Source organism: Ursus arctos, unplaced genomic scaffold (genome assembly GCF_023065955.2).
Source record: "Ursus arctos isolate Adak ecotype North America unplaced genomic scaffold, UrsArc2.0 scaffold_19, whole genome shotgun sequence".
NCBI lineage: Eukaryota > Metazoa > Chordata > Mammalia > Carnivora > Ursidae > Ursus > Ursus arctos.
The window spans coordinates 22,324,371-22,344,151 of NW_026622863.1; the positions used below are offsets into that span (position 1 = coordinate 22,324,371).

Genomic DNA, 19,781 nt, shown 5'->3' on the forward strand with positions numbered 1-19,781 from the left:
CGGGTACTTGGGAATGCAGTCCATACCGGGCTGATGCCAGGATAGGTGAGGTGAAGCCCATATATCAGGACTGGAGCCAGGATACCTTAGGCGTTTCACTGAGCGTGGACCCCCTAATCAACGCACTTTTATTTTATCCCCCCCCCCCCCCAGTACACAATTCAGGCGTCCGAGGGCCGTTCCTGTATCCGGAGGGTAGCCGGGCGTCAGGCACAGGGCCCCGAGGGAAGGCAGGAGGACAGCGCAGGAGTAGGTGCTGGCACGAGGCTGAAGAGTGCGCGGCGACCGGCAGAGGGCGAGGGCTGTGGGCCGGCCTGCAAGGAGCTGAGTGCGGCCAGGCGCTGCTCCCGCGACACGTCCCCGCGCAGGTCCAAGAGGGCAGAGATGTGATCCTCGCTACAGGGACACCACAAAGGTGTGCGTCAGCTCCGCCCCGCTCCTCCCGAATCCATCCTCCCCGTCCCCCCAACCAGTCTTCGCACCTTACGTCGGGAAATTTTTGTCGCAGGCCTGCCACCTCGAGGCCAAGCAGCATGGGGTCGCGGAGGTTCAGCAGATCCCGCAGAGCCAGGAGCACTGGCGCGCACCGAACGCTCTCCTCCAGGCCCTGAGCATCGCGGAGTAGGTCTCGCGCTGGCCCTCAACCTCCACCCAACCACTGAGACTCCCGCCCATCTGCTCGCCTGACGAACTCTCACCAAACCAAGGAAAAGCTCCCGAAGCTGGGCCGCGTCGTGCTGCAGGCGCTCAGCCGCCTGGGTCCTCTCGTCAGCTCCTCGGCACACTAGGCGGCCCTGCATCAGCGCACATAAGTACTGCAGTACCACCGTACGTTCCGCCTCTGCCAGGAGCAGCTGCGGAGAACGTAGTGGGTTCAGCATGCCTTTCCCATGGGCGCTTCCCTATTCCCCAGCCTTTCCCTTAACTGCACCTGGGCCGCAGGATTCCGCACGCGGCTAAAATCCTGGCAGAAGCGCTCCGTCCGCTCGCACACATCATCCAGCAGCTCTGACTTCGACAGCCACCGGCGTGAGGGCAGAGCCGCGAACAGGGGCTGGGGGTAGGGGCAGAAACGGGGTTGGAGGAACGATCCAGACCTAGCATTCCCCCTGCAAAGACGCACACCCATATATGCTGTATCTCCTCCCCTCACCCCCAGCCCCACTTGAAGCCTTACCTGGAGCTCCGCCAGCAGCACCTCCAACACCAGGCGGCAGATCCTCCTCTGCAACTCGTCCAGCGCTGTCTCCACTGGAGCCAAAGCTCCTGAAGCCACCCCGTCGGGCTGCAGGACTGACACGGAGGAGCTGGACCGACCAAAAGTTAAGGCTTCAGGACCAAGGCCAAGGCCCTCGCTTGTCTAGCCACTCTGACTCCATCTAGTGGTGCAAGTGCGTGGCGAGAGGGGGCAAGAACGGGGGCTCTCTGAGCTTGTGAAGTTCTGGGTCTTGGACGGAGGAGTGGTGGGTCTGATCAGATAGCTAGAAGGAATCCAATCAGGCCTGCCTCTAGTTCGTAGTGTGACTTTGAGCAAATCATGTCTTTTGGCTTCTGTTTGGGTAAGGCAAGAGTTTAATCCCAGTCAGGAGGGATTCAAACTCATCATTAACTTCTTTGTTCTCTCTGCCCCCACCCCAAAGAACATAAGACCTAAGAGAAAGGGAATTTTTTTCTGTTTTGTTCACAACTGTAACCTCAGACATTACGTGGCACAGAGTAGGGCCTTGATAAGTGTGTGTTGGATAAATGAATGAATGAATAATTGATACTGTCAGGCAGGCACTGTGGTAGGTACTTCACATCTGTTACATGATTCTCAGAATGTACCATTATTGCCACATAATAGTGATAAGAAAAACAAGATTCAGAAAGATTAGGTAATTCATCCAAGGTCACACAGTTGGCAATTAGTAGAACTAGGATTGGACTCCCAGGGCTATGTGAGTCTAAAATTTCTGATGACCTAGTGTGGACTGGGTCCATACCTAATTGGGGTTCAGTCAGGGGTTCTGTGGGGGGACCTTTTGGTACCTGAGTGCTGACTGGTGGTTGAGGGTGGCCAGTAGGTAGGGCACATAATGAGGGGCCATTGCTTCCCCCCTGGCGTGGTCTCGAGAAAATCGGATCAGAGCATCACTAAAGCTGCAAAGGGCAGAGGTAGTTCCTGTACCTGGCACTCTGGCACCCCCACACCCTGAGTCCCTAGTACTCCAGCCCCACCTCCAAGAAACCCAAGACCTTGTTTCAAAGGAGCCCTTTCCCCCTGGTGCGCCTTATTCACTCAGAGCCCCTTTGGGCTGCCCCAAGAGCAGAGCTGGGGGCTGGACGTGGGCCAGTGCCTTGGCAGACCTCCTCAGGAATGCACCCAGTTCTGATAGTGCCATGCTGTGCACCCGCTGCTGCAGCGACTCGCTGACCAGGCTGGTCACACGAATATTCTCCTCCAGGATCTACAGGCAGAAATGGGTGGCCATCAGCAGAGTCCTAGTCCTGTCTCCTCCCCTTTCCCTGTGGGGGCTTCCCACCCACCTGCAGCACTATAGCCGGCATAGGTGAGTGGTAGAAGCCTGAAGAGTCTGTGTCAGGTTCCTGCTCTCGGTTCCACTCAGCTACCTCCCCATCCAGTGCCCTCTGCAGCCACTGAGCCACATTTGCCTAGAGGAAGGGGCAAAGGGGAGCAGGAGGCAGCAGGGCACTGATACTGCTAGAGATGGGTAGACACGGGGATCTACAGATACAGGCCCACAGCTGGCAGCAGAGCTTCTCTGTACCTGGGCTCAACTACTCACCTGGATTTGGGTCACAAATGTTGCCTCCAGCTGTTCAATGTTCTCCAAGGTCAGGAGGGGCTCCAGCTGAGACACATCAGCCTCAGGTCCCAACTCTAGGCTCCCCATCATTTCTGGCCTGCAGATGGGTAGCCCAGTGTCACTCTGAGCACCCAGCCACTGATCCACCCAATTCCCGTTGCCCAAAGGGTACTGACCCCAGGTACACATGCAGTGCCCAGTGCAGCAAGGCGAAGGCATCAGCAGCTGCTAGTGCAGGCCCTTCCAGGAGTTGCTGCAGGCAGCGGCGCAGTCCACTGTGCAGGGTGTGGGCCCACAGCTGGACCACCTTGTAGTGCGGTGGGCAGCAGGGTGCTACTAGTGCTTCAGCTATGGCCAGCTCAGCTGGTAAGGCCACCCGCAGAGCCTCCAGCCACCCAGCCAGGGCCCCTGGCTCAGGCAGAAGAGGTGTCCCAAAGTGGGTCCTCTCCAGGCCCTCCTGTAATGCCTGCAGACAGCGCTGTCGCCAGTCCCTGGGGGCCAGCTCCAGAGAGGTTGTGTACTCAGCGTCCACCTCTGCCACGCGCACAGCAGCCACCAGCAGGGCTGGGTCCTCCCGTGCCAGCTGCCCTGCGGCCCCTGCAGCCGCCTCCACAGCCTGGCCAAGAGCCTCAGCCAGAGGGCCCAGCCCCTCAAAGACCGGCAACTCCAGGCCCCCCAGAGGTGCCCACGTCTCCTCTTGCAGCTGCTCCAGCTCCCGAAGGCACACATATGCCTCCAAGAGCTGTTGGGCATCAATCAGGGTCCGTGTGTGAGCCACTGCAGCTGGCACTAAGCAGGGAGAAGATGAACCAGGCCTGAGTCTCAAACCTCCCACCTGTACAATGGGTACAGCAGGGGATGCTGAGGCCCTAGGGCTGGAGGGATGTGTAAAATGTTTAATAACCAGTACAGCAGAGCACTGACCAATCTGAAAGGACCCAGGGAAGGGCCTAGAGACCTGGTGGGCCAGGTGTAAATTTTTGAGCTGATGGAACAAGAGGAAGTCCGGGATCCTGGAGGCAAGACAGTGAGGAGCTGACAGGGCCATGTTAGTGGCTATTTACCCACCCTGTTAAGGAAGTATTTCAATAAATTAGCAACCAGGATGGTCAGAGCCACTTGACTGAGTCTCAGTCCTGATTCATACAATGCGTGCTTTAGAATCCCAGAATAAGCCAATTTGTATCCTGCTTCATATGCCATTTGAAGCCTGAGTTATTCTCTGGAAGGTCCCTGGTGTGTCCCTCCATGCAATCTCACACTAGTGCCCCAGCCCCTTGATCAGTGGTGGGTGTTTATTGACTAACGGTTGGGGGGCTGAGGCCCAAGGCCCCTGCACACTCACCTGCCCATAGCCGGGGCAGCAGCTGAGACAGGACCTGCAGTTGCTTGTGCTGTGCGACCTGTTCCCGCAGCGGTTTTAGGGTCTGTGTGGCCATTGCCATACCCTGAAGCAACGCACGGGCTTGGCCCAGGGCCTCACGGGCTCCTTGCACGGCCTCAAAAGCCTGGGCCAGCTGCCACACACCAGTCTTCACGCCCTCCAGGTAGGACTGCACCACCGACTATGGGAGGGAGGCAGCCAGTGAGGCCTGACCAGTCCTACAGCCCATCCCCAGCACTCCTTTCCCCCAACTGATGCCCACCTTGATGCGTGCTTCCAGGGAACAGGTACGCTGAACCTCACGGCTGCGGTACTGGCCCAGTCTGGCCAGCTGCTCCGGCCGGTAGAAGATACCCGAGGCCCATTTGAGTGCTGCTCCTCGGGCCAGCTGCTCCGCCCTCTCCTGCTCTGGCCACTCAGGCCCTGGGCAGGAAGAGCCTGGGCAGCCTTGTCAGTTGGGCAGGGCCTACAGGAAGTAGCCCAAACCTGCTCCCCTTCCTACTTCTCAGCCTGTCCCCTAGGGCAGTCCGATCCACTCCTCTTGCTGTCCTATAGAGCTCTGGCCAGACCTGGCAAGGAGGATCCAACCCCACCATTCCCATCTTTCTTGCCACCATCCCTCCCTTGGCCCACCCAGAAGGGCTCATACCGGGGGGAAGTGAGGGCTGCATTTCGTCCTTGGTTGCTGAGTCCATGGCAGTCCCTGGAGGAACTGAAAATGAGGTAGGAGTGGGGACAAGAGTCTGGGTTAGAGCAGGCAGAACGGATGCTCTGTGAGCTGCAGCCTCAGTCTAGGCCCCTCTGAGAAGGAGGAGGGGGGTTCTTGCCCAGCCCCCTCAGGAAATGAGAGGGAGGTGAGTGTGATGGGGAGACTGGGCTTCTCAGTTTTGCCCCTAAAGACCCAAGTGAGGCAGGATAGCCGCAGGCCTCTGCTGGCCCCAGCTCCTGCTCTGAATTGCGGAGGACAGTTTGGTATGGAACTTACCAGGCTTGACCAGGCATCCAGTTCTTTCTCGTTTGAAAACAGTCTTCGCCTTGAGGATGGCCGTCTCCCCCAGTCCTCAGGGCAGAGCTGGGTATTCTCTTCACTGGCTCACGAGGCCTGAGTGGTTCCAGCCCACACCTCAGCATGCAGCAGAATTCTTCTCCCCAAGGAAGCCTCTGTACGACCTCCCTGCCCAGGAGCACCCTCCTCTGTCCAAGGCTCCTCCTTCCCCAAGGCCAAATGCCCGGAAAGGAAGGAAGCTGAGTCTCTGGCCCTTTATTCCCAACAGGAAAGTGCATCTGCATTGCGGGATGGGGTGGGGAGGGCTGGGCGCCACTTCCTTGGGGGGAGGGGGTGGACTCCCTGTAATCCCTAAGTCCTGCCCAGCCCATCCAGGACCTCTTGGTGCTCAGGTCACAGACGTGAACTAGATGGCCCCAACTTGGGGTGGAGAACAGGGTGTGCAAATATGGGTGCAGACAGCATCACAGTAGGAAAACTGTGTTGATGGCTCCTCAGAGGAGGGTATGCACCTCTGCAGAGAAGTGAGAGGCCACAGGCTGTTGTAAGGAAGGTGTGTGGTGGGTGATGGTGAGAGAGGGGTAGAAGGGCTATGAAAGCTGTGTTTGTCTTGAGAGTTAAAGGGGGCCATGGGGAGGACCACCAGGTAGTAATAATAAAGTGGATGCTGGTTACCACCCAAATCCACCCTTCAGGACAACACCACTTGTTCCCCTAGCTGCCAGGAGTGTAGGTTGCAGAGGTGTCACAGCTGAGTGTCTCGCTCAAAGTTAGGGCACAAAGGCCTGGTAACCCTGCCTGGACATGGATCACCTTGGAGGGCCATCCCAGTTTCAGTGCTCCTAATAGGATGGCCTGAGTCCTCTGTTATAACTGTATCACAGCTAAATTCCCCCGTCTGTGCAATTTTGCATGTCTTACTCACTTACAAGTGTGGGGGGGGGAGGATCCTCAATAAACTTCCCTGCAGGCAGATTCCTGTCTCAAAGTCAGCTTCCCAGAGATCTTGGCCTAAAATAAATGATTATAAATAATGATGGTATCAAACATAACAACATGGTACTAGCCAACACATAATCCTTTCTACCTGTGAGAAACTGCTCTAAGTGCTTTACATATATGTACACATAGGTAAGCATGTTTGTGTTGGTGGGAAAATGGTTATAACTCCACGGTCTCTGAGCACTGCAGTGTGGAGACAGGAGGAAGATGAGGTTGGGATCAGGGAAGGAGAATGGGAACAGAGACAAGTGGGGAAGCTAGACGTAATTAGTAATCACTGTTTGGAAGGAAGTGAGGGACAGGAATAGGGTCAGTAAACCCAAGACACTGGGACAGCTTCTAGAAGCAGGTTTGGGGAAACACATTGGGTTCATCAGGCAGCGTGGTCTCCTCTTCTGAAATGGGGACAAGTTGGCCAGACCGGAAGGTTCTGATGGCTCTTCCTTCTCTACTGCCGGGGCTGTCCACCCACTTCCTCCACCTCCCCCTGTACCCTATCCTATCCCCGATCCACGGATTGTTTTCGTCCTCTTCGGCTGTTGGACATTTGCTGATGGTCCCCGAAGTTTTGCTGCCGTGTCCGCAAACAGGAATTGCGCCGGGTTCCCTGGGAGGGCGCGGAGCGGAAGCGGAAACAGCGACGCTGGCGCCGGCGGCCGGGTGGCCAGGAACGGAAGCGGAAGTGGCGGCGGTGCCGGCCTGGCCTGGCCTGGCTGAGGGGAGGCGGCGGGCGGGAGCGATGGCGGAGGCCGGGCCACAGGCGCCGCCGCCCCCGGGCACCCCAAGCCGGCACGAGAAGAGCTTGGGACTTCTCACCACCAAGTTCGTGTCGCTTCTACAGGAGGCCAAGGACGGCGTGCTTGACCTCAAGCTGGTGCGGCCTGGGCTAAGGGGCGACCGGGAGGATGGTGGACCAGGCAGGCCTGGACCTGTAGTGGGAACCCATGGGGCCGTCCAGCTGAGCCCTCAGAAAGCAAGCCGCCATGGGTGTGCTTTCTCACAGGAGGGAGGCCGGGAGCAGTTTCATTCATTCGGCCGAAGCCATTGGGCGTCAGCTATGTGCCAGGCTCTGGGGTGCAGTTGCTGGTCCTCGTGGCCCTCCTCGGCTGGTGTGGGAAGAAGAGCATCAGAACATCAGTTCAGGCTGTGCCGGCCTCTTCCTGCCTCGCGGTCCTGATCTGCTGTGGTGCCTGGGAGGAGGGTTGGAACTCAGGTTACCCCTTTTTCAGATCACTTCCAGACCAGGTTTCAAGGTAGCTGGGGGGACACCTGAGAGTGGGGCTGAGTATCCTGCTCTCTGTTCTGTCTGCCAGGCAGCTGACACCCTTGCTGTGCGCCAGAAGCGGCGGATTTACGACATTACCAACGTGCTGGAAGGTATCGGGCTGATCGAGAAAAAATCCAAGAATAGCATCCAGTGGAAGTGAGTGGGAGCACCTGGGAGGGCAATGGCATCTCTTACCCAGAAGTGTCAGGGGTGTGGGGAGGAGGACATAGGAGAGAGCAGGGGCCATGGGACCCAGAGTTCCTAGCATCTCCTCTCAGCCTCACTCCCTGGGCTCAGGGGTGTGGGGCCTGGCTGCAATACCCGGGAGATTGCGGACAAGCTGATTGAGCTCAAGGCTGAGATCGAGGAGCTGCAGCAGCGGGAGCAGGAACTGGACAAGCACAAGGTGTGGGTGCAGCAGAGCATCCGGAATGTCACAGAGGACGTGCAGAACAGCTGATATCCTCCTGGCGGTCCCTGCTCCCGGGGAGTGGGTGAGGGGCCCTCTAGTCCAGTTGGGTTTGCTCTGTGGTGCCCTAGACACTATCCCTCTTGGGAGGATGACCCTGCAGCTCCTGGCCAGGTCCCTGTCTTGGCCTCCCTCCTCAAACTCAAAGCCCTTCCCCAGCCAGTCTTGGCCTGTGATCCTTCTCCTTGTAGATGCCAGGCCCAGGCCTTTCTCTGAGAGCTTGTATGTCAGATCTCTGCTAAAGAGTTGGGTTTTCTCTGTGGTCTGCCATCTGTCACCATAGGCAGGGCATCAGCCGTTCTCCTTAACCCCCACACCTTGGCGTACGTGACTCATGAGGACATCTGCAGATGCTTTGCTGGTGAGCAGAGCCTGGGTAGGGGGTGATGGGGGTGGGGCTGGGCTGAGCCACAGCCCTGAGCAGTGGGCTCAGTGCCCAAGGAGAGTTTTGTCTCTTAAGAGGGTTCCTTGGGCTTGCCCAAAGAGGACCCAGGCAGGGTAAGTCCTGGGTTTGAGGGTCACTGGGACCTCATGGAGGCAAATCATACTGAACGGGTACAAGAATTCTGGGCTGGATCCCTGGGTCAGTCCCCAGTTGCACTGTTTCCTGGGTTTGGCTTCTCAGGCATGACAGAGGCATAAGGGGGACAGAATGTGTGTGTACGCTCTTGCATGCTTGTATCCAGAGAAGAGTGGTGCTCACTTGCAACCTGTAGTCAGTTGCATTATAGATATAGAAACTGTTCCTTCTCCATTTTGCATCCTCTAGACTGGTTTGGGGAAGGAACACTGGCCTTGGCCTGAACATTTGCTCCTAGGGAGCAGCCCCTTCAATCAAGAAGTGAGATGCCCGTGGCCAGCAATCCTTCAGTCCACATGTTTGAAGCCAGATTTTCTGGTTACTGACCCTTGGGCTCTTGGGAGGAGAAAAGCTTTAGTTTCTGCCCCAGCCATTGTTGGGGTTGGGTGAGGTTTACTGTCCTAAGAGACCATGATTTCCTTACTTGCTCAAAGGGATAGGCACCCCCATTCTCAGATTAGATTGAGCCCATGGGCCCTGACCCATCCTTGTCATTCTAGGAGATACCCTCCTGGCCATCCGGGCCCCGTCGGGCACCAGCCTTGAGGTGCCCATCCCAGAGGTGGGTGCTCAGCCCCGGCAGGCGGGGTTGATTGAGGGCGGGTGCTGGCTGTGGAGCCTGATAAGTCCCGGGTGGGGCAGGTAGGGGGAGGCCTGGGTTTGGGGGTTATCTAGAAGAACGGGCAGCCTAGGGTGGGAGAGGACACTGTGGCCCTGGCCCAGGGTCAGGCCAGAGCCAGGCCTGCTTCTAATTCCTCCTGTCCCCCATCCCCCACCTCCAGGGCCTCAATGGACAGAAGAAGTACCAGATTCACCTGAAGAGTGTGAGTGGCCCCATCGAGGTGCTGCTGGTGAACAAGGAGGCATGGAGCTCACCACCAGTGGCGGTGCCTGTGCCACCACCTGAAGATCTGCTCCACAGCCCACCTGCTGTCTCTACCCCTCCACCTCTGCCCAAGCCTACCCTGGCCCAGCCCCAGGACACCTCACGCCCGAGCAGTCCCCACCTGACCGCCCCCGCCCCTGTCTCTGGCATCACTGAAACCCAGGGGGTGCCCGGTCCAGCAACGGAGATTACAGGTGAGGTGTAACAGGCAGTAGTGATGGTGTGATTTCTGGGGCCCAAAAGGCAATGCCTCTGTGTTGTGGAATGTGTGCTCAGAGTTAGAAGAGACCTTGTGAGGGTTGTCCTTCTCCTGGCCTCCAACTGGCCTCCCCTTGCTATGGTTGTGAATGAGCCCTTTTTAATAGAGAAGCTCTGATTGTGTGAAGGAGTATTAGTGGAGATAGTTTTCCCCGGGTCAACCTCTGTCTCACTGCCCCTGGCAGCCCCTCTTGAAGTGTGGCCACAGGAGCCATGTCATCCTTGAGTCTCCCTCCTGCAGGCCTCATGCCCCTGTCTCCTTCGGGGGCTTATTTCTAGGTTACCTCTGCGGGGGTGAGGGGGATAGGGGATGGGGGAGTGGCAGTGCCTCTCTCTCCTTGGGCCTGGGAACCGGGGCTCTTGTCATCCCGACTATGGGCTCTAGCACAAAGCTTCGGTATCCTACTTCCTGCTCCCAAGTGACTGGGTTCAGGGGATGTGGTTGCAGTGAGTGGCGGCCCTGGACCAGACAGCAAGGACGGTGGTGATCTCGGCTCCCTTTCTCCGGGCTTGGCAGCCCTGGACACCCGGCCACTGCAGTCTTCTGCCCTGCTGGACAGCAGCAGCAGCAGCAGCAGCAGCAACAGCAGCTCATCCGGACTCAACCCTTCTACCTCCTTTGAGCCCATCAAGACAGACCCCACAGGAGGTGAGTGCACATCCCCTGAGTGTCAGGGAGAACCCAGCTGTAGACGCTCCTAGGTCAGAAACAGAGCTGGGGCTGGAACCCAGCTCGCCTGTCTCAGCCAGAGCTGGCCAGCCTGATGGCCAGCCCCCCGCATCCACTTTTGCCTCGACCCCAGGCTCTGCCAGCCTGAGTGAGGAGCCTGGCTGCCATCTCGGCACCGGTGCCCTTTGCTCTCCTTCCTGAGTACCTAGAACTCCTGAGCCCCTCTCAAGCCTTGCCTGCCCCCCCTTGCACTCAGGGGTCAGGAAGACATAACTGCCATTCTGGGGAAGGGGCTGTGGTACGGCCCTCAGGCTCCAAAGGTGGGGGCAGTGCCTTCTCAGGGGAGGTGACATCATCTGCCTGGAGTCTTCTTTCCATCCTGCAATTTGGGTATTTGCTTCTTCCAGGACTCATTCTCCTTGGCCCACAAGCACCGCTCAGTCTCTTCTCGCTAAGTGACTCTTTGTCTTCTGTGTTCCCTCTGTCACGTTCACCGTGTCGTCTCTGTCTGGCCTCCTTGGGCAGGTCTTCCCTACTCCATTCCATGTCTTGGTCTCCTCGTCATCCTCCAGGTTGCAGCATTCAGGACCCTTGTACCCCCCACCCCATGGGACACCAGTGCTGCTCTGAAGAAGTGGCCTTGCCCTGACTGCTGGTTCCAGCAGGTTTCTGGGCTGATTCGCTCCTGTGCTCTCTTACTCCATGGTGTTGCTTTCCAGCTTCTTTGGCATTTATGGTGCCAACTTTGGCTGTTCTCTCTCATAAGCTTCTTCTGACCTCTCCCTTGCATGCCTTTCTAAATGTCGTGTTTCCTAGGTCTCTGTCCATTGCACACCTGTGGGGGGCACGCATTCTGGGTAGATGAATCCCCGGCCTCCGGCTTGCCTAGGTCTTTGCTGAACTCCACACCTGTGTCCATGTGCCTTCCTCTGCACATCTGATGGGCACTTCATTCCTGTATCCTTAACTGAAGCTGATTTGCTGTCTCTGTGCATACCCTCCTATTGGCCCTGGTCCCCTAGGCCTGACACCTGCATGTCACTCCAGTTCCATCACCTCGCTTCTCCTGCTCTCCACTTCACATTAACTGAGTTTTGTCTCAGACATCTCCCATTACTGGCTTCCTGTATCCTCAACACTCAGGATCACTGCCGGCTACCTCTACCCGAAATTCTTCAGCATCCTCCTCTTTACCCTGACTGATAGGGATCTGTCTGAAATACAGGTTGAGTGTGGTATTTTTGTGTTTACTGAGTATCTTATCGGCTTTTTAAGGCCTGCTGGATAAAACTAGAGCCCCTGCACTTGGCATAGGTGATCCGCGTGTGCCAGCACCCTTCTCCAGTTTCGTTTTCCTCTGCTTCCCGTGTGCCTTCTCCCAGTCAGACCTTTGTAGCAGACTTGTTACCCTGTAGCACCAGCTCCTGTTAAGTGTCTGCCTGCTCCTCTGCCAAGTGACCTGGCCCAGGGTGTGGTCTCTGAGCCTGGCATGGAGCAGGTGCTCAGCAAGAGCAGGGATGAGTGGGGCATCTGCCATCAGATAGGGCATACCTACTGAGCCCGTAGAGGGGGTCTGCTGCCCTTCTGCAGCACTTCTGAGTTAGAAGGGCTGTATCAGTCACTTACGATGGCCTTTAGTACCCTGGGCTCAGCACTAAGGATCTCACATCTAGCAGGGGAGACTGACAATGCCAGCTTGGCCTGGGGCAGGGTCTCCATCTCCTCAGCTAGGTGGAGCCCCAAGACAGGTGGTATAACATCTGAGGAAGGTGGAGGCCAGAGTGGGACCAGACTGGATCTCTGTGCCCTTGAGCATGGCTTTCTTGTCTTTCAGTTCTGGAACTCCCCAAAGAGCTGTCAGAAATCTTTGATCCCACACGAGGTAGGTCTGCGTCCTTCATGGGGTAAGGGCACAGCTCATTGGGTCTTATGGTGGTTTCTTGCACTTCTGAGGACCTATGATTGTGCTTGGTACCTGAGCAAAGAGTAAAGTCTTGATGGGTGGCTAGGGGGGATCCCCTTCATGGGCTTTGGTGGGTGGAGAGCCAGGAGCCAAAATGTAACTGAGCTCTCCCTCCCTCCCCAGAATGCATGAGCTCAGAGCTGCTGGAGGAGCTGATGTCCTCAGAAGGTGGGTGGCCCAGGAAGGTGGGGGTGGGGGTGGGCAGGGGGTTGGGCAACTGCTGGAGGAGGGGGGGCTTGGCCCAGAGCCTCAGCCTGGTGCTCTCTGCAGTGTTTGCCCCCCTCCTCCGCCTTTCACCACCCCCTGGAGACCACGATTACATCTACAACCTGGACGAGAGTGAAGGTGTCTGTGACCTCTTCGATGTGCCTGTTCTCAACCTTTGACTGACAGGGACATTCCCTGTGTGGCTGGGACACAGACTGTGTGATCTGGGGGCTGCCTGAGGACCTCCCCCACTCTAGCCCTACACAGCTTGAGAGCCACAGATTCCTGGCTTCCTCAGCCTTCCCTCACTGCAGTTCTGACCACAACTCCCACTCCTGCACGAGCACCTCTACCGTGCTAGGAACGCAGGAGAAAGGGGCTCAGCCCCCTTCACCATGGAGCCAGAGTGTGTGCCTCTCCTTTTCCGGGGCTTTCCCCCACCTCCTGCCCTCTCCGAGCCCTCTCAGAGCTCAGGCTCGGCTGCCACTCAGTGGCACAGAACTGAAGACCTGCCATCATCTGCATAGGGCACCTTGTCCAGCCCCACTGCCCTGTTGCAGCCAATGCCTCCCACTCTGAGGAGCGAAGCCTGGGGTGGAGCCAGGCGCCTACCAGCATCACCCCTAGCCTCCTTCACTTCTCCCCGCCCCTGACCCTGCAGCTCCTCTTGGACATCTCCCGTATACCCCCCATCTGCTGGGCCCTTAGCCCGAGTACCTATAGGAGGTAGGGGGTGGGGGTGGGGCTGCTAACAGGAAGGAACAGAGAGGTCTTTAGCTAGAAATCTGGGCGGGTGAGCCCCTAAGGATTGGCCCAATCTCCTGCTGCCCTGTAGGCACACCCCCCCCACCCCGTTTATTCATTTACCCTCATTTAGAGCCATTTGCAGAGATTTAGAAAGATTTGCAGTAACGAATGGATTCCTATATAAAGATTATTTTTATACTTTTTGCAGCAAAAGGAAATTGTAATATTTGTACAGTATCCAAGTGAATAAAGACCATGCCTAAGGCTATCTCTGATCTGGTTCTTTCAGGCCCTTCCCTGGAATTCTGGATTGGTGGTGGGACCGGGCGGGTTACCATTCTCGGAAAGGGAGGTGTGGCTGCTCTAGCATCCCGCCCTCCCCACCCCCACCTGGCTCACCTTGGGGCGGGGCGGAGCCGCTGGGGTGGGGCGGGGCAGGGCAGGAGCCTACCCCGGGGACTCCAACCCGGAACTAGTCTCAGCTCCCTTGGGAAGGCCGCGGCCCTCTGGCCAGCAGCGGGAACCTGACCCGTCAGTGCGGGCCGTGGCCCGCGTCAGTCCAGGCCTTGAACAGAGGGACGTCCTCGTTCTCGGAGGCACCAGAGCAGGCGCGCCCTTGGCCGGAGCTTGGACGGTCTGGAAACTACAGGCGCCCCTGCCCTGGCTGGACCATGGCGCCCCCGCGGAACGTGGTGAAGATTGCGGTCCAGATGCCTGACGCCATCCCGCAGCTCATCCAGCTGGACCAGGTCACTAGGCTTGTCTGGCCTCCATTCACTCCACTACCCACTTCCGGGTCGCCCCCTTCCCCTCGGAACCCCCAGGCTCCTCCCCAACTCCTCCCCACACCTGCCCCATGAGTGACTTCTCCACTTGCAGGCAAAGCCACTGGCCGCTGTACTGAAGGAGGTGTGCGACGCGTGAGTGCAGGCTAGCCAGGCTGGGGAGGGGGATGGGGGGGAATGGGAGGGCAGGAGGGAGGGGCGCCCTCTACCTGTCTCACTGAGCCTCCGCTCCTCGCAGGTGGAGCCTGGTTCACGCGGAAAGCTATGCCCTGCAGTTTGCTGATGGGCATAGGAGATATATCACTGAGAACGTAAGTCTCTGCCTCCTCCCCCTCCCCCCGACCCGCCAGGCCCATATCCCAGTGTGCGACACCCCCCACTTCTAAGCCACCTGATCTTGATTCCTCAAACTCATCCCGCTGTCTGGAATGTGATCTTTCTTTTTTCCTGACTCCCAAACCCTCCCTCACCAACAACCCGGATTAACCGATCCTCAGAGCCCTTCTTGACTTCTCTTCCTGTCTCTCCATCTTCTCCAGAACCGAACAGAGATCAAGAACGGCAGCATCCTGTGCCTCAGCACTGCCCCAGTAATGCCCTTCCTGACCCCGCCCTCATCCCCTGCCCTTTTTCAATCCCTCTTTGCCTTCCACCGTCCTCTCTGCCCACATGAGGACTCTGGACCCCAGCTCCGCAGTGCCCCACCTAGTGGACATCTGAGTCTCACACCTCTAGTTCTTACTCCTTAACTTCACCCAGCCTCCTCACCTCTCCCACCCCTGCCCAGGACCTTGAGGCTGAGCGGCTGTTGGGTGGGCTGCAGAGTGGGAGTCGTGAAAGGCGCCGGGAAACTCTGCAGCACCTCGTTTCACTGGCCCCAGACGTGACCTTTGCCCAGGAGGTCATCAGCCGCGATGGGCTTCAGAAACTAGGCACCATCATTGAGGATGGGGATGAGTGAGCACAAGACTGCGGTTTGTGGGGGACATGGTGGGGCTGGGGCCCTGGTCTGGCCCCACTCAGCCCCACATGTCCTCCCAGCTTAGGGGAGGTGCTGACCCTCGCACTGAGGGCCTTCTTGGAGCTCATGGAACATGGCATGGTGTCCTGGGAGACTCTGAGCATCCCCTTTGTTAGGAAGGTGGGTTGGCTTTTCTGGGGCGGCAGGTAGGGGGAGTGGAGTGGTGTCAGGATCTGGCCTTCCCTGGCGGGGAAGTGGTAGCAAGCCCCTACCCCTGTCGCAGGTGGTATGCTACGTGAACATGAACCTGATGGATGCATGGGTGCAGCCCCTGGCCCTCAGGCTGCTAGAGAGTGTGACCTTGAGCAGCCCTGCCCTGGGCCAGCTGGTCAAGAGTGAGGTGCCACTGGATAGGCTGCTGGTGCACCTACAGGTGTAAGTGTGGGTGGCTGGGGGTGGAATACAGATGAGGGGCATGGATCCAGACCCCAGATAGCCCGCTGAGCCCTCCTCTTCTTGCCCCAGGATGAACCAGCAGCTCCAAACCAAGGCTATGGCATTGCTGACAGCCTTGCTACAGGGGGCCAGCCCTACTGAACGTAAGGTGAGTGTCCCATCTGGCTGGATGGGGGCGGGGGGTAGGAGCTGGTGGGCACTGTGCTTCAACCCGGGACTGCGGGATGGCTGCTCACGGTGGGGCTAAATCATCTAAGCCCCCTTCCCACTTACCTCAGCACATGCTTGACTACTTGTGGCAGAGAAACCTTCGCCAGTTCATCTATAAGGTAGGAAGGACTGGGCTAGGCAGACCCCTCCCCACTTTTCCTCCCCCAGCAAGCCTGCGCTCACCACGCACTGGCTGTTCTCCAGAACATCATCCACAGCGCAGCGCCACTGGGTGACGAGATGGCGCACCATTTGTATGTACTGCAGGCCCTTACATTGGGGCTGCTGGAGCCACGCATGAGGACGCCCCTGGACCCCTACAGCCAGGTGGGTGCCTTTGGGGTACACGGGCTGGGGAAGCTGGAGCATGGCCTCGAATCTGTGATCCTGATGCCCCCAACCCAACAACGACCCCAGGAGCAGCGGGAGCAGCTGCAGGCCCTGCGCCAGGCTGCCTTCGAGTCGGAGGGGGAGTCTCTGGGCACTGGACTGAGTGCCGACCGTCGCCGTTCCCTGTGTGCCCGCGAGTTCCGAAAGCTGGGCTTTTCCGTGAGTGACCCCTCCCTAACTCCCCACCCCTGCCTCAGCACAGAGCTGCTGTGGTTCCAGAGGCCTGGGGCCCTCACTGAGCTGCCTGTCCCACTTCCCCCAGAACAGCAACCCCGCGCAGGATCTCGAGCGCGTGCCCCCTGGCCTGCTGGCCCTGGACAACATGCTCTACTTCTCCAGACACGCACCCAGTGCCTACAGCCGGGTCAGTAATAGGGTGGGTGGGATATGGCAGGGTCCCTGTGGCCTTAGCTGTGCTCCCCACCCCATTCTCTTTTTCTACCTCCCCCCCCCACCCCAGTTTGTGTTGGAGAACAGCAGCCGTGAGGACAAGCACGAGTGCCCCTTTGCCCGGAGCAGCATCCAGCTGACAGTGCTGCTGTGCGAGCTGCTCCGCGTCGGGGAGCCCTGTGAGTGGGACGGGGCACAGCGTGTCCGGGAACGGGGGACGGAAGGGCAGAGAGGGCCAGGGGCTGCACACATGTTCTCCCTGAGCCCCTCCTGCCCCCCTGCTCCAGGCTCCGAAACAGCCCAGGACTTTTCGCCCATGTTCTTCGGCCAAGACCAGAGTTTCCATGAGCTCTTCTGTGTGAGCATCCAGCTGCTGAATAAGACCTGGAAGGAGATGCGGGCCACCCAGGAGGACTTTGACAAGGTGGGTGGGCTGGAAGCGAGGAGACCCGAGCCAGGGCAGTGGCTGTTCCGAGTAGGGGTCCAGAGCGCAGCCCTGAGCGGAACTTGGTGGCTCCAGGTCATGCAGGTGGTGCGGGAGCAGCTGGCCCGTACGCTGGCCCTGAAGCCCAGCTCCCTGGAGCTTTTCCGAACCAAGGTGAATGCGCTCCCCTATGGGGAGGTGCTGCGGCTGAGGCAGACGGAGCGGCTGCATCAGGAGGGCACGCTGGCCCCTCCCATACTGTGAGTTGGTGGGAGTGGGTCCTAGTCCTGGCCCCACCTGCCCCGGTGCCCCGTGGGCCTTGCTGCAGGTCAGTCCCAGTCAGCAAGCCTTCCCCTCGCCCCCCGCCCCAGGGAGCTACGGGAGAAGCTGAAGCCAGAACTCATGGGCCTGATCCGCCAGCAGCGTTTGCTCCGCCTCTGCGAGGGGACACTCTTCCGCAAAATCAGCAGCCGGAGGCGCCAGGGTGGTTGAGTGGGCAGGGGGGTGGCAGAGAGCGGCTGGTTTGGGGTCAGGGCCCCTCTAGTCACTCTTTCCCTCTTCCCTTTCTGCTCACAGACAAGCTATGGTTCTGCTGCCTGTCCCCAAACCACAAGGTGTTGCAGTATGGGGACGTGGAGGAGGGCGCCAGCCCACCCACCCTGGAGAGCCTGCCTGAGCAGCGTAAGGAGGACGGGGCGGGGGTCCGGATCAGCCACCTGCCCTCCCCAGTGCACCCCCTGTCCGGGGACCGCGTGGGTGGTCAGCCCAGCCTTCTTCCTGCAGTCCCTGTGGCTGATATCAAGGCACTGCTAACAGGCAAAGACTGCCCCCATGTCCGGGAGAAGGGCTCAGGGAAGCAGAACAAGGTGAGGGCAGTGGAGGCCGAGGCTCCTTCCCGCCCGTACCTGCCCTGTTCCCCACTCAGTGCTCTCCACTCCCTGCCTTCCCCAGGATCTCTATGAGTTAGCCTTCTCCGTCAGCTATGACCACGGGGAGGCGGAGGCGTACCTCAATTTCATCGCCCCATCCAAACGGGAGGTGAGTGTCTGGGCTGGGCTGAGCCAAGTTGGGCAGGCAGGCCAGGGAAGAGATGGGCAGGCCCTCACGGAGCTGGCCCCGTCCCCAGTTCCACCTGTGGACAGATGGGCTGAGTGCCCTGCTAGGAAGTCCCATGGGCAGTGAGCAGACTCGGCTGGACCTGGAACAGCTGCTAACGATGGAGACCAAGCTGCGGCTGTTGGAGCTGGAGAATGTGCCCATTCCCGAGCAGCCACCGCCCATCCCCCCGCCCCCCACCAACTTCAACTTCTGCTATGACTGCAGTATTGCTGAACCTTGACAGTGAGGTTGGCCATGGGCCTCAGCTGCTGGCATTCGTGACCGTGAAGGGTGGAGGGTGGAAAAGCCCAGACACCCTGACCCGCAGAGGCTGCAGCAGAAATAAAGTCTGCTTGACTCTTGGGTGTGTGTTGAGCCAGTTCTGAAACTGTGGGCCAAGCCTGCCTTTAAATTTAGCTGGCAAATGAGATGGGGCATCAGGCCAAGGTCACTGCTTGGGGCCACAAACCTGGGTGGTTTCAGTTGAGGGGCTGGAGACAAGGTGACCCTATTGTCCTTCCACAGGAATGAGTCCTCAGCGTTCCTCAGTGCTGGGCCTGCAGAGAGGGATGGCATGTGGTCTGGGTACCAGCCCGTTGAGGGATAAGTGGCAGGGCAGGAGGTATTGCCCTAAGTGGATGCCTTCCTGGGTCGCGTTAACAGGGGCCTGATTTCCAGAAGGTTCCTGGCAGTCTGAACTCAGTCTTCTGTCCTGCTTGGCCCTGCCTGGTGTCATTTTCAAGACTTGGAGGCCCTCTGGTGAGAGGCCTGAAGGGACAGATGTGAAGCTCGGTCTGTTTTGTGCTGAATGGCAAACTCAGCTGGTGGGAGGATAGGGCTGATGCTGATAAGAGGGAATTCAATGCTGGAAGCTGGGCATTCTGATTCAGATCTACTGCGGGGAACATGGGTGTGGTAGGGCCCACAGGCAAGACCCTTGGGGGCGGAAGTGGCTAGGGGTATTGGGCCTAGCTGGAGGTCAGTTTCAGAAGCTAGCATACCAATCCACAGGCCCCATAGGGCAGGCTGAAAGCTGCCACCTCTCTCTGACGTCCTCCATGCCTCTCACTACTTCTCTTGCTGAACACCTTCACACATACCTTTTTAAACAGTGTTAACCATCAACATGTTGCCTTGAAAACTGATGAAATGGCCTCTCCTTTGGAGAATGTGCTGGGGGAGCACCTGCTTCTGACTCAGGCTTCCGGGGCCCCACATGCCCACTCCTATATTCAGAGGCTTCCCACCACACTCGGAATAGTTCAAGTTCAACTTGCTATTGAGTTCGAGATAGCAGTCAGGAGCGGGGATCCCAGACCCAGTTAGCACTTCTAATACCATCAGTTCTTCCTCCCCAGTGTCTCCACTCCCTTGTCCAGGTCACCACCAACACCTTGGCAAGAATCTCGTGACTTCCTGCCTCCTGTCTTGCCCCTCCAGTCCTTAATACCCCAAGTGCTTTTTCCAAACATGAAGCTGATCTGATTACACACTCACGTGCACACTACCCCCATCCTGTATTTTTCAGTGTCTCTCTCGTCGTCCATGGGACAATGGTCACAGTTACCCGCCTGAGCTGTAGAGCTAGATGGGTTGCAGACATGTTGTGGTTTAGGATGTCTAACAAAAGGCCTGTGGCTTACAGAGTTCTCTGTGCTTGATCCAAGCTGGCATCCTCCCTGCAGCCCAGGGCCCCCGCCCTGTCCTCCCTAGCACCAGCTCGGGCCTGCCATGTGTACCTCCCCAGTCCTTTCTCATTGCCCTCTTCCTTCCCTTCTCCTTTGTCACTGCCTTGAGTCTTTCCTTGATCTCCTGGGC

At 58.3% G+C, this 19,781-nt stretch overlaps 3 protein-coding genes across 21 annotated transcripts; 2 read left to right on the forward strand and 1 right to left on the reverse strand.

Annotated features, from left to right (window-relative positions):
* Positions 1–89: 89 nt before the first annotated feature.
* Positions 90–6,838, reverse strand: EXOC3L1 (exocyst complex component 3 like 1). Of its 8 annotated transcripts, none has more exons than XM_048223596.2 (16): positions 6,696–6,838; positions 6,130–6,211; positions 5,180–5,296; positions 4,844–4,906; positions 4,457–4,632; positions 4,156–4,375; positions 2,987–3,599; positions 2,790–2,907; positions 2,530–2,655; positions 2,350–2,450; positions 2,032–2,142; positions 1,178–1,307; positions 932–1,054; positions 699–854; positions 483–607; positions 90–396 (listed from the first exon to the last, which is right to left on the reverse strand). In XM_048223596.2, the coding sequence occupies exons 4-16, from the start codon at positions 4,887–4,889 to the stop codon at positions 207–209; spliced, it is 2,235 nt and encodes a 744-aa protein (XP_048079553.1). In that variant the 5' UTR covers positions 4,890–4,906; positions 5,180–5,296; positions 6,130–6,211; positions 6,696–6,838; the 3' UTR covers positions 90–206. The 8 variants fall into 8 exon arrangements, with proteins under 8 accessions (XP_048079553.1, XP_057170159.1, XP_057170158.1 ...); XM_057314176.1 differs by having other exon boundaries at positions 699–794; positions 6,696–6,814; XM_057314175.1 differs by lacking the exons at positions 6,130–6,211; positions 6,696–6,838 and having other exon boundaries at positions 699–794; positions 5,180–6,084.
* Positions 6,839–6,883: 45 nt separating this feature from the next.
* Positions 6,884–13,517, forward strand: E2F4 (E2F transcription factor 4). Its single transcript, XM_026494977.4, has 10 exons — positions 6,884–7,076; positions 7,516–7,625; positions 7,767–7,928; positions 8,256–8,299; positions 9,019–9,080; positions 9,301–9,598; positions 10,111–10,311; positions 12,167–12,214; positions 12,419–12,463; positions 12,566–13,517. Exons 1-10 carry the CDS (start codon positions 6,942–6,944, stop codon positions 12,679–12,681), a joined length of 1,221 nt encoding a protein of 406 aa, XP_026350762.1. The 5' UTR covers positions 6,884–6,941; the 3' UTR covers positions 12,682–13,517.
* A 179-nt stretch (positions 13,518–13,696) lies between these two features.
* ELMO3 (engulfment and cell motility 3) lies at positions 13,697–18,326 on the forward strand. Of its 12 annotated transcripts, XM_026494967.4 has the most exons (20): positions 13,707–13,998; positions 14,129–14,169; positions 14,273–14,345; positions 14,574–14,624; positions 14,822–14,991; positions 15,076–15,175; positions 15,279–15,430; positions 15,521–15,599; positions 15,730–15,780; positions 15,866–15,988; positions 16,079–16,210; positions 16,314–16,415; positions 16,512–16,620; positions 16,729–16,865; positions 16,962–17,125; positions 17,237–17,349; positions 17,442–17,546; positions 17,649–17,731; positions 17,817–17,903; positions 17,992–18,326. In XM_026494967.4, exons 1-20 carry the CDS (start codon positions 13,921–13,923, stop codon positions 18,202–18,204), a joined length of 2,163 nt encoding a protein of 720 aa, XP_026350752.2. In that variant the 5' UTR covers positions 13,707–13,920; the 3' UTR covers positions 18,205–18,326. The 12 variants fall into 12 exon arrangements, with proteins under 12 accessions (XP_048079562.1, XP_048079566.1, XP_048079561.1 ...); XM_048223605.2 differs by having other exon boundaries at positions 13,697–13,998; positions 16,314–16,620; XM_048223604.2 differs by having other exon boundaries at positions 13,706–13,998; positions 17,442–17,731.
* Positions 18,327–19,781: the final 1,455 nt, after the last annotated feature.